Source organism: Coloeus monedula, assembly GCF_965178545.1.
Source record: "Coloeus monedula genome assembly, chromosome: 1".
NCBI lineage: Eukaryota > Metazoa > Chordata > Aves > Passeriformes > Corvidae > Coloeus > Coloeus monedula.
The window spans coordinates 146,719,104-146,734,388 of NC_138781.1; the positions used below are offsets into that span (position 1 = coordinate 146,719,104).

General features: G+C 37.8%; 2 protein-coding genes across 2 annotated transcripts in view; one reads left to right on the forward strand and one right to left on the reverse strand.

Annotated features, from left to right (window-relative positions):
* MTBP (MDM2 binding protein) overlaps positions 1-5,318 on the forward strand; it is a gene marked incomplete at its 5' end in the record, with an annotated part of 29,261 nt that extends 23,943 nt beyond the window's left edge. The window contains 4 exons of the mRNA XM_082284523.1: positions 611-842; positions 1,971-2,084; positions 3,740-3,805; positions 5,272-5,318. Coding sequence (XP_082140649.1) covers positions 611-842; positions 1,971-2,084; positions 3,740-3,805; positions 5,272-5,307 — 448 coding nt within the window. The 3' untranslated portion in view covers positions 5,308-5,318. The remainder of the gene's footprint in view (positions 1-610; positions 843-1,970; positions 2,085-3,739; positions 3,806-5,271) is intronic.
* Positions 5,319-12,338: 7,020 nt separating this feature from the next.
* Positions 12,339-15,285, reverse strand: part of SNTB1 (syntrophin beta 1) — a gene marked incomplete at its 5' end in the record, with an annotated part of 106,608 nt that continues 103,661 nt past the window's right edge. Inside the window, 2 exons of the mRNA XM_082285939.1 lie at positions 12,339-12,475; positions 15,028-15,218. Of these exons, the coding sequence (XP_082142065.1) occupies positions 12,383-12,475; positions 15,028-15,218 (284 nt within the window). The 3' untranslated portion in view covers positions 12,339-12,382. The remainder of the gene's footprint in view (positions 12,476-15,027; positions 15,219-15,285) is intronic.

Sequence of the window (15,285 nt, forward strand, 5' to 3'; positions counted from 1 at the left end):
TTATTTCCAGTTTGATACCCTTTGCAATCTAATTACAATAAGCCTTTAACAGCGGTCTGGTTTTAGAAATATGCATCTCTTTTGCAGCTTACTGAATAGTTAGAAAAGAAGATGTGATTGTACTTAACATTTTGGAAATTGGAGTTTGGAATTACGCTCTTACAGTTGAAGGATCAAGGATTACAATGTTCCCATAGAATTCTAATGCCCAAGTTCCTGTAGTTAAAGATGATTTGTGATGTTCCTATAGGGCCAAAAGAAATTAGGTAGTTTCAAGAAGTTTTGTCTCATCCTAGGACTGGAGGCCATTTCTCTTCCAAAGAGTTTTATTTTCTTAGTTACCTGATTTTTTTCAATTTGTTTCTAGACTTTTTTAATGAGAGGTGCAATATCAGAGCCCAATCCACTCAGCAGAGTGTTCTTCTAATACAAAAAATTTTACAGAATAGAATCCTGTCTTCCTGTCTGCTGTTTTCAGATGTTGTTTGCAAGAATGCTCAGTACTTACTGCTCTAAAGCGGCAGCCTCTCTAGCAGAAACAGTGGCACTAAAAGAATCTGTACAAAACCTGAAAGGTATTTTTATTGGTTTTTTTAATTATTCTTTCTAGGCTAACCAAATCTGAGAGTACAGACTCCCTCCTGTCTCAGGCAAGCGGAAGCAGCAGGAGTCACTGTGCAGTTGCTGTGACGAGGAAATGCTCTGAAAGATCGGTTTCTGTGGCTGCAGTGCCAGCGAAAGAGCCCGGCCAAGCCTCCAGAGCAACCTCCAGGGCTGGCCCAGCTGCAGAGCCTGAGGCCTCAAAGCCAGAGAAGGAATCGAGATCCCAGAAACATACGAGGGTAAAGATCTACCTTGTTCTCTTAGTGAAGAAGCAGCTGTTTAACTTTTCATGGGACTTGATTTTAAAAAATTTTTTAACTAAAGGTGAACTATCTTCATCTGTATTTGTTATTAAATTTCATTCTATTCCCTTGTGTAAGTGAATCCTGAAGGCACTGAGGAGAGTGCTGCAGAAACAAAGAATGAAAACGTGTGTAAAGGAGATTTTATCATGCCCAGGGAATTGAGGCTGAGAGAGATAACAATGAGGAATAAAAAAGGTGGAAATGAATATCAATGAATAGGAGTTATGAAATACAGACGATTCGTATAAAACCTAAAGGCACCAAAGAGATATCTGTGCTGGAAGGGTCAAATGCACTGTGGAGGAACAGACTATTCTGAGAATAAAGAGATTCCAGTAGCTCTAAAAATCCATTAATTGAGAGCAGTTAAATAATTTGGTGGAGTAATGTTTAATTAATAGCTGTATATAGTAGGAATGCTTCTTTGAAAATACAATACACAAAACTGTTTCTGGCTTGGTGATACTAATTTTAAATTAATCCTGGGATACAAGGAGAACACTGCAAGAATGTTAATGTTGTGCTGTCAAAGGCAAGTTGGAATGGTCCAAGGAAGCATAAATTGATGTGACTCATTCAGACCTACAGCAGAGTTTAAACATCTCTGATATAATGAATGTCAGAGGAAATCTTCTAATAAGACTTTAGTGTCAGATTTTTTTTTTGAGTTTTTTTAATATGGATGCATCAAACAAGGGAATATCAGTATAGAAAAAAGTGATCTTTTCATATATATATTATTTTGGAGAGCAAAAAAAACCAAGATAATAGTGACTTCTTTTTTATCTTCCAAGCTCCATGTGAATATTCACTGATCCTTTACATTGCTTTGACATGTAAGCATTTTCTTAATTTTTTTAAATCAAGAAAATGGAAGTAGTTTGTTAAATAACTCTGCTCAAATTCAGGTAGTGGGCTGATGGCATTTGGGCAGTGGATTGAAGACAGAGGCAAGATCACAAAAGATCAGGTTTTCTGTTTTGGGCTTTTTTGCTTCCTTTGGACAATTTTTCATGTCAGTAGTTGAGATGAACTTCTGTGTATGTTTCTACTGTTTCCAAGATGCTGAAGGATGTGGTTGCTAAGACTCTTCAAAAACATGGAATTGCAGAGGATCACAAGTGCTTTGCATCGTGCAGTCAGCGTCTATTTGAGATATCAAAGTTCTACTTAAAGGTAATTAGAAGACACACTCTTACAGTTCTTTATTCTTAGTTAAGTGAAGCCACTCCTGAATAAAACTTGAGATAGCATGTGGGATATTCAGAGTTGATTAAGCTAATATTTCCCAATAGTGTGTTACTAATGTGTAAATTGTGTGGAGAAACCTTTGGACTTGTTGTCAAATGCAGAAAGTAGTTTTACAATACATTTTGGTGGGGTTTTGCTTGTTTTTAAACCTTCTAAAGCAGTAGCCTTTTATGTGAAATAACATGCTAAAGCATGGGTCTGTTAGGTCAGGTCACACTTAGAGGTGCAACAGCTAAGGAAGCAAGAGTATCTCCCAGCTGTGGCTGTGACAGCTCTGTTTCTCCCTTGTTCTAAGGCTGTTGGCTCAATAAGTAGCTTACAGAATTGACTCAGAAATTGCAGTTCCCTGACATGATGTGCACTATTATCTAACACATACTGGCTCAGCAGCACCCTGCAGAATTGCATCAACCTCCTGTTTAGGGGGAGATGAGAATTCTTTCCACAATACGTAGGAGACTGAGTCAATGCTGAAGCCCATGTTACTTGGTCTGAGCACAAAATTGAGTTAATTACAGTATGGGGTGATTAAAAGCTATTGTTCACAAGCTGAGCTGCCGTTCGGTTCATTTGCATGTGTTTAACCTACCACTCAGTGAACCAGCTCAGTTTAATCAACTTCAGTAATGGTGCTTTAAGCTAAATGAAAGTTGAACAGGACTGGATGCTTACAATCAGAACATCTTGCTGATAAGCGCTAACTTCTTAAATAATTGGAACACAGTTGTGCAGTCGTTCTGTAAGTGCTCCCAAAATCTCCCTGAATACACCCTGAAGGAAGATCTCTTAATCCAAAATCAGAAAAGGCTGTATGCAGGGATGCATGAGTATGGCAAATCAGGGTTTGTGGTTCCATTCCACGTAGAAAAGGAAAAGGAAAAATATGGCAGTGATCCTGTCCTTGCTAGAGAGGTGTCACAGGATTTTGTTCTCCTGAACTGTCTTGCACCTCCAAGTTTGTGGGAGCCCTTTGAATCCTTTTGTTTGGTGCATAATTCAAAAGCATGGTAGCATAGGTATCATTTTCCTCTGGAGACAAGCAGTAAATTAATTTTCTTTCTCTTCAGGCAAAGTTTTATTCTTGCTTTTTTTAAAAGAATAGGTTAGGTTGGACTCATTAAATGGACCGCAAAAGACAAAAGCCATTCTAGATTTTTCCCTTTTTTGCACTCATTTTCTTTTCTAATGTCTGCTTCTCTGTTCTTTGTGAGAACTCCATATTGCAGTGTAAGCTCACAGCTGATTTCCATGTTTATATAGAAATAGGATTTCAATCAAGACTAGAAGAACTTTGAATATCATTGAAGAAAAAAAAGTTCTGGAAATTGTGCAGAAGGTTAGGAAGACTCAGTCATAATTGAGTACTAGGTTTGGACTGCTGTAAAGAAACCTGCAACCCATTGGAACAGATATAATATTTTTTTTTTTAAATTAAAAAAGCAAAGTCAAATAATTCTTGTGTTGTTCTGAACAAGGTGATAGAAGTGTTAACACCGCCCTGGTTATTAGGGCTCTTATAACCCAAATTAAAGTGACCATATGAGTTTGCTGACTTCAGTGGCTTTTTGTTTCATATGTAGGATCTTAAAACTTCTAGAGGACTTCTTGATGAAATGAAGAAAACAGCAAATAGCAATGCTAAACAGGTAAGACCATGTATTTATTTGTTCCTATATATAGCAAAGGCTAAATGCTGCTGTGGCAACTTGGCCATAGGATGGTTTAATCCACAGCTTTAAGAGATGAAAAGGTGTGTTCCCTTGGCTGTGGGTCTCATTTCACTCTGATCTCACAGAAACTCTCTCTCAGTCAGTAGTCCCAAGGCAAAATGTCCAGGTTTTGGATGGTATTTTAGTTACAGCTGCCAAGATGATGTGCCACAGTGAGAAAGGGAAATGAAGACAATAAATGTTTCTAAATCACTGAAACAAAAAAAAAGAGAGATGAGATTTTTCTTTAATTAGGATCATAAGGGAATTTTTCTTGTGTTGAAGGAAATAACGTTTCTTTTCAAAGGTTAGGAAGTAATAAGCAGGTCTATAAAAGGACATAAATTTTTTAAAAGAAGTAATGAAAATCAGTAATTTTAGGCTTGTGAGTAACTGATATCCCAAGGGATATCAGGTGAGGTTATTTTTGTGCAAGGTGGGACTTACATGAACAGCAGCACAGAGCAAATGACAGAAGTAAATATTCCTCCAGAAATTAAGTAACTGATTTAAATTCTGAGAAACACACTGAAGTGACTCCATGATTTGGGAAATAAAAAAGGGGGAAAAAAGTGTCATGCATAATTACAGTACAGTTTTCATAATCATAAATTAAATGGAAGAATTCAAACTGAGGTAGGTAATAGAACACAGACTCAAAGAAAACTGTTAGATCCCCACAGAATTTATTCTATGAGAGCAGTATTTGCGGTGTTCCTTTGTGGATTGCTCTGTATGGATAATAAGGTTTCAAAAACTGTATGGGTTGTGATGTTTGGTGTTGAACTGGACGATTGTGCTGATGCACTACTTCTCACCACCATCTTTGGGCAGAAAATTGGTAGTTTTTTGTATGTTTGGTGTTGGCAAAAGAGCCATTAAAATCGGTGTTCTCCTAAACTACTTAATTCTCCCTGTATTAGAGAGTATTTTGAAATTACCTTACAAAAATATAATTGCCAAGGACCAGTCAGTGGTCTAAACAACTGCCCTGTTTGGAAAACAGTGGTAATGGTGGTAGATACAGCAGTGCAGAAATTATCCTTTATTCTTTCCTCTCTGGCATTAGGAACTTTTAGTGCTGGAACCATGAGCTGTTTGGCATTATGTGCATCTTGCTGCTGGTATGTGGAGAGAATGGGGTGAAGTATTTCAATTCAGAGGTTCTAAAAATGTCTTTTCCTAAAGACAAAGCATTCTGTAAGATTAAATACAATTCCAGGGTAATGCTGTTTCCTCTCAGTGTATTAACAACACTTTCTCCTCTTGAGTAGTTTGCTTTTAGTACCACACAGATGGTGACAAAGGACTAAAGGAAGAATTGATGAAGTGGGTGAGATGTTCTTAAGTTGCTCAAAATCAGGAGTTATGTAAATTGTTTGCTTTCTCATTTATTTGCCCAGGTGATTGAATGGGTTTTGGAGAAGACTGGCAAGTAGAGGCACTGTGTGGATTCTATTCACACATTTCCAGGAGCTGTGGAGACAGAGCACTTCTGACTAGAGAAGCATTATACTGCCTAATGGCACACACAGATCTTCACACTGAGAGGACTCTGGTCAGTGTAATTGTATAGACTCATTCTTCAAGCACAGGAGCAAGGTTGGAAACTTCTTATACTAAAAGTTTTTAATTTTTTTTTTAAATGCAAATAAAAAGAGGTTGTATTTTATATGCATATTTATTATGTTTGTTAAAAGGAATATAGCTTGACTTGGTTTATAAAGTTTTGTATATTTTTCAACCCAGTGTATTTGGTTTTTATGTGAATAAAAAACCCCACATATTTAATTTTGATAACTCCTTTGTTTAGCCTCTTCGTGTGAAGACCTGTATTCTACTTATTACAGCTTGCTCTTGTATAAACAACTGTTTACAGCATCGGCCATTAACATTTTATACACTAATTAAGAACAAATTCTATTCTGCAGGTGAAAATAAACATAATTAGAATTTGAATCATAATTATCTTTGTGTTGTAATACAAGGAAGAAAAAAAGCATGTCTTGAAACTTGATGCAAGGTCCCATTAAAGAAAGTTTCGTTGTTTTACAAGCCGAATTTTCAGTATAATTTCCTGCATGCTCTTTGTAACACTCCTTAGAAAAAAATGTCTAAGGAGAGGTCTGAGATTTCTTTTCCTGGAGGAGGAGAAAATCAAAGCAATAGTGGTAATGAGGATGGTGAGAGCTGGGAAAGAGCTGGCATGCCATGCTGAAATGTAAGGGAAAAAAGAGTTTCTACCTGTGTTGCAAACACAGTAAAATACTGAACTTGGCCTCAGTTTGCTTAAGTCTCAGGCATGTACCTGGCTTGTACTAATGTAATTGTTCAACTTAGTATTTTGTTGAGATGAGGAGTTCCTACTAAAACAAATGTACATTACAGCTTTCTGTATAAGGATTTCCTATTTATCATATAAAATAACAGGATTAAAACTGATAGAGATGCAGGGCTATTGTTTGCTATATTCTCCTGGTAGGAAAACAGATTAAGCAATACAAATATAAATTAAATGGAATGTTGTGAAAAAGTAATTGAACTAAACCATGTGGAGGTTAGACTTAATACTATAAAATCTATGCTTTCTCTAAAGAGCCTTTCTGATTTTGTGACATTATTCTTTGCTTAATTCTATTTCATGTAAAGCTGAGCCCTAAGGAGGTTTTTCATTTCTAACAGGATCTTGAGTTTAACTATTCTGTTCCTTTGTTCCCAAGTTTACCATTGTCTTGAACTCTACAAGACCTTTTCTAGGTGGGTGTGTACTTGGTTTAACTGCACTCTGAGCTGCAATAGGAGAGGTCTGAAGTTATTCTGCTGTGACAGTGGGCTCTAGTGAGTACTGTGTGCATGTAAGCCCAGGACAAACATAACTTCTTATAAGATGCATTACATTTGTCTGTAGAATGCCACACATCCACAGCATCCCACTTTTACTGATTTGGTTAAATAGAAATGCAATGAAGAGAGGTATTTAAATAATCACTTAATAAGTGCATGCACAAAATTGCTCCAATGTAATGATTACTAGTGTATGGCTCACATTTCTTTGCATTCAAGATAGAAAACAAGAAAGTGATCAAGACATTAACCTTTCTTAACATCTTATAGTGAATCAAGAAAGTCTCTACTTCGAAACAGAGAGAAAAGCTGTAAGATATAGCCTTACCTCTTCAGCCTGAATGCTGATACTTTTGTCTGAATACTAAAGCAAGCCACTGAAAGTTGTATTTTCTACTTAATTTTGGGAATTTTATGTATTTGTAATTAGAAAAACTTTGTAGTTAATAATTATACACAAGTTGATAAGCAAAAGTACAGAAACTCTACTTTTCATAAAATCCTTGAGGCTAGCTGCCATGAGCAAAGTAAGTACCTTCAGGAAAGTAATTAATACTTTGAACTGGTTTTCTTGCACCTCAAGTAGAACTCAATGGTTATTGTTTTAATTAATTCTGTAGCCTCAAAGGCTGGCCTGAAATAATCAGCAGGAAAGCAGTTAGGGAAATATAAGCATTTTGATGTATTGGTTTTTTGCACAATTCCCTGTGCAGAACTAATACACTGCTACCCATGCCTCATTTGCTGTTTATGTTGGTGGCTTTTTAGGGTAAGTGGTAGCTGGTTTATTATCGTGACTTAATAACACTGTGCCCCATTTGAGTTGTGATAACTGTCCCTTTCCATGCTCTTAACCTACAAAAAAGCAGGCACAGTAATTTGACCTGGTCTGCTGTAACAGCACTAAACCAAATTATTTTACATCTGTCGTAGTTCCAAAACCCCACACTGAGAGTTCATGCAGCTCAGCCAATATGCTGTAACTTTGGTGATACAGAATGTAACATCATCCTTTGCCTCTGAACTTCAAATTATGTTTTTTGTTTGTGGCTGCTGAACCCCAAATCCAGTCTGCTTTATGCATATTTTGGGCGCTTGCTTTCATGTTTTGCAAGTCAGGATATAAGTCATATTCACCAGTACACATTTATGGTTTAGTCATAATCCATCCATCTTATATAATAAGCACATAACATAGCATAATATAATAGCATTATGTATTATATGTAGAAGCACATCATCTATCCATCTTATGTGCTTATATTCCCCACAGGATTGGGGTAAGACAGTGTTGATATGGTAGAATTACTTGGTGATATTACTTGTAATACTACAGCAATTACATGATGAACATCACTGGGCTACCACAGAACTTAGCTTGGGTACTAATGCTTGTTCAAATTCACAAACTTCTTTGTCCAAGTTCACAGTTCTCCCTTGGAATTTGTTTTCTAAATTTGCTTCCTAATGTCTCTAATTATTTACACAAGCACAGAAATTCTGATGAAGGAAAAAAAATGAAGCTAATCCCATGTGGGAAAAGCAGGCGATTATGTTCAACAAGAAGTTATCATCTTTGTTATTTTTCCCCTCATTCTTTTAAACTAAACTTTTTCCCTGGTTAGTCAAGGGGTTCACTTGTAGCAAGCAGGCTGAGTTTCTCAAAATTTTGTGAGCATATTATAAATATCTGCTCTTTAAAATCAAAGTCACCACTGAATTCAAAAGAGTCCATAGTAGACAGGGTAATAGTGTATGTATATATATCAATATGTAATATGTACTGTATTAATGGTCTCTCTGTATAGTAAACAGACTCACTAAACAGCTAGTTATCAATCTGCCAGTTTGACTTTTATGAAAAATAACATAAATTTAGAAATCAATGATAGTGTAATGATTTGGAGCGCATAATTTCTTTAGGCTCTGATTCTGCTTCCACTGAAACCAGAGAAGCTCCAATTAATTACACATGGGTAAGAAGACACTGAGAACCCTTTCAGATGGAAATCAGATCAATCTCCCCTTAAATCAACTGTGCTTCCCAATGTAAAGAGCTGGACAGAGTGTGCTTCCATGTCCTGGGAAGAAGGAATTCTAACATTCTGTGGAATGAAAACACTTGTTTTGTTATTTGCAAAAGATCAATTCTAATGGTGTTTATGGTGGTGATTTGCTTGGTAGCACGTCAAGACTCGTGTTCTGATTTTTTAAGTACCTTAAGGGAGATGCTTGTTCCATTTGAAGGACAGGACTACTAGAAACACCAGTATGATTCCCTGAACACAACCAGATCAGCTTTATTGTCTTTTTCTTTTTTTTAACAAACACCTTAGATCACATTTTTCCAATAACACTTATGTTCCAATATGTATCCAGATCTTTCTAATGATAAAGCTGCTATATAAACTTTCTGATAAGACCCCTCCATTTATAGTCATTATTTTGGGAAAAGAGTAAAGCTCTGGAATATCCCTTTTTAGGATTTCCATGAGGTTCTTCTATCATAACTTGGGTCAGACTGAAAGAGCAGGCTTAAATTCCCACAGTTAGCTTTTCTATTTGGGCCATTAAGTTAAGAATTAAATCAAAGGGAAAAAAAAAAAAATCTCTTTTCCCATAACCATTCATAAGAGAAAAAAGGCACATGTTGGCCTCAGTCCTTGAATGCAGAAGCTTGAGCAGAAATTTCTGCTTTTTCATTATTTTTTTCTAAGTCTTCTGTTACCACCTAGTCCAGTATAAGCAAAATATTAAGCATTGCAACTTCAGCAGAGGTGTCTGAATGACCTGCCCTGGAACATCCCTGTGGGATTTCAGGGCTTTTTTAAAATTTTATATTTTAAAATGTCATTCCACCAATATAATTAACAGTTCTCTCAAGTAACAAAATTCTTGACAGAAGCTCTAAAGTTTAAATATATTTTTTCCCAGCCCAAAACCAAAGGACAGCCTTCCAGATACTTTGTACCCAGACAAACTAAGCTCACCTCACAAAAATCCAATAAATGACTTTATTAAATATATTCTTTTCCTCTAAAATATAAATATTCACTATACTCTTATAAATGTGGAGTAGGTTCATATTTCATTTGTCTATCCCATCCAAATATGAATCAGTCCAAAATCTGAAAATGAAGAAATAGCATCTGTAATTATCTTTTTTTCTATAAATATATATAATATGATTTTTCTTCGCAAACTGCTTAGTTATTCACTTAGACTTCATATAGTACTGAGCACCTTAGATTACATTTTGTCATTTAATTGTTGGCACTAATATAGGAATTTGTAATATTTACAATGCACATACATGTTAGGTATAACATTCCAGTGATTTGTAAGTGTTAAAAGGAATAAGGAAATAGTGCAGTATAGTTTACATATGTATTTAACCTACCCCCAGAATGCAAGTTTTCACATCAACCTCTGCAACTTTTATAGGAATCTTTGTTCAAATTTTTAAGTTATACTTTGGGACAGCAATAAAAATGTCCTGAACTGGTTTTTAAAGACTTCACACAATAGTTTCCTTGATAAGGTGACGTGAGCTCCTCCTCAGGGTCCTGTCCCCTGCGTACCGACTGCTCTCAGCTTCTCAGATCTGTCCTAGAAGCTTCCAAGCCCAAGGAGTCCCAGGTAACTGCCACAGAAAGTTGTGTGAAAGGCAGTGGTCACTAAATGAGAAATGTCCATCTGGAAATTACGGGTAGGTTACATGTTACCTCCTACCTTGTTAATTTACACTAGGAATTAATTTCTAAGTGCAAGTACCATGACAATAAAAACCAAAGTGCAGAGCTGAGTGGATTCCTCCCTGGTGTGGCTTTGACTCTTGAGAGGTGCTGGGAGTGGGGCTGCTCTTCCAGTGGGGCATTGAGCTGTTCTTAAATGATTATTTTCTGTATTTATTAATTCAGCCCATCATTCTAATATTTTAATTGGTTTTGATGATTAAGATACCTTTGGAAATCACCATGTTCATATGATATGAATAGACAGCATGACTTATGCTTAACTCTCAAACTTAGCTTAAAAACAACATGGAACCAAAATGTGTTTTTAAATTTTCCCCTTTGCCAGCCAAGCAATGCTAAGTTGAAATTTATGTGCTTTCTCAGGAATAAATGTTGTAGTATGAAAATGGAACATCCACAAACATTGAATATATATACCTGTACATTACTGTATATTACTTCCTGTCCTTCAAAGTGTGAATTTAGGGCAAAACTCTAAAAGCAAACAAAACCCCACCTCTGTGTGAAGCTGTTCTTTTTACAAAGGAAGAACAACATAAATGGCATCCCTGTTTTGCTTCTTCCTGCTACTACCAGATCACATGATGCCAGTTTATTACTTCCAGGTGCAAGCTGTTTGTATCATCTCTGGTGCTGAAGGTCAGTGTTCCTGCCTGCTTTGTGCTGCTCAAGTAGCTGTGAACAAGGCTGAAACTCAGTGAATCATGTTTTGAGTCACAACTGTAAGTTGTGTGCAAAACAGTCACTAGTAAGTTGTGGGCATGGAGATGAACATCTTGTATTTCCTCAGCAAGAAATCTGGTCTTGCCAAGTCATGCCCACAGGCACAGTTCCGTGTCAAGGAGTGCTGCTGTCATGTTTCTGCCCTGGTGCATTTTTCTTACTGTTGTGGAGCTACTTTTCAAATTTTTCAAAAACTCATAAAATCAAGTCTTCTTCCTTCCCTACATTTGTTCTTCAGTGAAGACCACACAACCAGCCTTCTCTGAGCAAAGGGGGTGACTCAGCAGGGGTAGGAGGACAGGATTAGTATGGCTTTCTACTGGAAAACTGCCCTGGAGATTTACTGGCAAAAGCTTTATCATGCCTCAGCATGGATTCAGGTAACTTTTACCTGAGCTGGGGCTCCCATATAGCTGAAACTCATTAAGCTATTCTGGGAAGTCACTATAAAAATGCATCCTGTGTTCATTAACAAAGGACACTCCTGTCTATGTGCCCCTAACAGCTGGCTCTCAGTACCATCCCCGTGGCTGGTCCTGTTTGGCTCCATCACTAGGAATGTGGGTGATGTGGTTACTGCTTAATGTGAAACTGTCCCCTGGCAGGGGCCCTCCAGCTGTTCCCTGACCACAGCTGGATTGCTTCAGTGTCTAACTCAAAGGTGTGTATTTGCAGGCTCTGCTGGGTATTCATGCAACAGGCTCTGGCAGAGCTCCAAAAGAAAAATCTTCTGTAAGAGGTGCACAGATTGTAACTGAAAAAACCTTTTAGGTAATGGAACAATCTTATTTAGAGGATTTCTCCCCAGCCAGCCTTGGCTTGCATCACAACCAACAAGTGCTCTTGTCTGCATAGCCCTTTACTTACTCTATATAGACAAGTACATTGAAATAGGCACAATTTATGATTCTGAAACATTTACAGATATGGTACTACATGTTTTTACGGTCTCATATGGGATTTTAAAATCCCATTATTTACAATGAAATCCCTCGTCTTCCCTGTCATGTAATCTCTTTAGCTGGTCAAAATGAAACCTGGGCCTTGGGAGGACTGCAGAAATGACCAAGGCCCAGTCCTGAGTCCCAGGCTGGTGTCTGCTGCCAGCTGGGACATGTTGCTGCTGTTGACTGTACTTCAGATTAGTGTGGTTACCCAGTCTCTCTTTGAAGAAACAGATGGATCCCAGTTACGCCACCAAGCCCAGTCTTGTGATCTTTGCTGACAGGAAGGAATGAATGATGAAAACAATTGGTTTTGGACAGGAATGAAGGTCCAGTTGCTGAAAGTACAGAAAAACAAATCAAGCTGAGAATTATTAATTAGATTACAGCTCAAACAAGAAATCACTCACTGAATACTCAAACTGCTGTCTGGTATTTTGAACAGGCTTCTATTAATAACAGCCCTTCTTTACAACATACTGTTTTTCCTTTGCATTTAGCTGCAAATATTCAGGTTACTAAAACTAATAAGCGTCTTGGGAGCAGGTGAGATCCTGGTGCCTCTGGCCTTGTATCCATCTGGGTAAGCAGCAGAAAACTGAATCAGATGCTGCAAGCAGCTTTCCAAGAGGCTCAATCCCTCCATCTTTTTTGGCCATTTCTGCCTGGGATGTGGTGGGACTGCTCTGTCTGATGCCCAGTGCATCTGCTGTTGGTGCAGCTGAAGTACCTTCAGCTGGTGCTGCACAGTTGCTTCTCTGTTCTCACAGCTAGCAGTGAGACTGAACTCAGACTTTGTTTTCCACAGTCATGGTTCAGCTGATCTCACCACACACTTGCTAATAAGCATGACAGGCTTGTCAGTGTGCACAGAAGCCCAACAATAGGGTCACATCAAAACAAACCGTTTGCCTTTCGTGGTGGTGCATTCTGCCCTCCACCTTCTTTTTCCAGGCTGCACTGCAATCTGAGAAATGTTCCTTAGGCCTCAGCCTTGAAAAGCAGCACCTGGGCTCATCTCTTCTTGAGCTTATCAGAAACACCATCTGCTCCCAGGAACTGCTGCTGTCTAACGAGCTCCTGTTTTCCTTATGAACAACCTTGGAAACTATTCTCCTTGCCTGAACGGCATAACATTCCTGTTCTCACGCTTTCAAATAAAGTGCTGACCCAAACTGTGGCCAGGATGAAACACTGCTATGACTAAAGCCCACTCTCTTGTGAGTCCATAAACAGAAGTCCAAAATGAGACCCTTTGAGCTCTGCTGAAGTGCAGCAGTTGTGACCAGCACCTCCCTCTGAGCGGGATCTCTCAGAGCCAGAGAACTCTCAGGTTTGCTGTACTTGGAGGATCACCAAAGAATGATGAGTCCTGGGCTGGTACCCTCACTCCTCGAGGCCCAACCCTTCACCCGTTGGGAGATGCAAAAGAATCTTAAGTGAGTATTTCACTGACCTCTCAGGGGAATTTTACACAGGTACCTTGCTTGCACTGACTCTTTCTGTCTCTGCGCATGCACCTGTGTATATGCTATGGCAAATCTGGGAGAAATGCTGCTTGCATAGATATTTAAGTAGCTTAGATATCTCAGTACATTAGGACTGTAAGTAAGGTTAAGTCATAAATTCTAAGCTAAGTTAAATGCTGCTGAGTGTTGTTCTTCTTTTGAGTTGCTGCGTTCAACTTCTAATTCCTAAGTTGGGTTAAATGCTGTTATTCCTCTGTTAAATTGTTACGGTTAAGTTATAATTTAAGTTAGGTATAAGTTAAGTGTTGTTCCTTTGTTAAATTGTTAGGTTTAAGGTATAAATTAAGTTAACGTACTGTAAAGTTTGAGTGCTGCTAAGCTTTAGGCCGTATTCCCTTTTATCCTTGCCTTCACCATCCTTTTGTCACAAGCACCTTAATACACACGCACAACCCCCACAGATAGTTCTCAGTTCATTTCTGTTTTGATTGCCTGGATTTTATTTTGTTTTGTTTTGTTGTTGCTTTTTTTTCCTTGGTGTGCCTTGTCTTATAGGTAGTAGACTGAATCTTGCCAATGAACTCTGTCATGCTGTTGCTAAATATTTAACCTGGTTTTTACTGATACCCTTGCTTTTTTAAGTGATCTCACACACTTGTTTGTAACACCTTTCCAGCAATCATGTATCAACTTTATTGACAGCTAGTAAGAAATTCCCTTCAAAAGCCTGACAATAAGCAGTTCGCAGAGTATGTGCTAACAAAGATGATGTTTAGAATTAAGCACCCACCATGTTTTGGAATTGCTGAAAAAATCTCTGAGGAAAGGCCATTTACATTCATAATTAATGGATCTAAACTGCTCATTGGAATATGCACCTTATTTTTAGGCATTGTGACAGCTTAGAGGCCTACTCAGACAGTTTGCACTACATCTGTAGCTGTTTTTTTTAAGTAACTACATGTTCAGAAACACCTAAAATATAGCTTGTTGTCATAACATGAAGCCTCTGTGTACCTCAGACTTAATAAGATCTCATTCTTAAGTTCTTTCACCCTCAATCATTTAAAAAGTGAAATGGATACAACACATACAAAAATTTAAACATCTGGCTATTTAGAGGTATAGTTTATTCATAAATGTGACAAATCTTTCTCTTTGTATGGTTCTACAATTTTAACTGTCTTTTTTTTAATCACCTTCTAAAGCCCAATCATCATGCTGTACTAGAAAGCACAGTGTCTAAATACTGGTACTGGAACCTGGCACTGGCCAACTCTTAGAATAGAACAAAAAAGAATAAAGTATTTCAATTGGAAGGGACCTACAGCACTCATCTAGTCCAACTTCTGTACCCCCACAGCCTGTAGGACCACCAAAGGGATGGTAACATGCATCCCTTTGCTAAATGCAGTACTTACAATTTCTCCATCTTTTTCTCCAAAGTCTAAATAAAGCATCCTTATCCCATCATCTGAGGACATTTTCAGTTTTTCATAGGGATATTGTGCAATTGTCTTGGAGAAGGCACCATCTTGTGGTTCGGTTGTAAGAGAGAATCCATGTTCATAATGGATGGTCAAGCGGCACTCCTGGCTTTTGTATGTGCAAGCTGGAGAAGAAATCAAAATTTAGTCTGTCACATTCTTAAAAGCAGTTCTTCATGTTGCAGCATACAT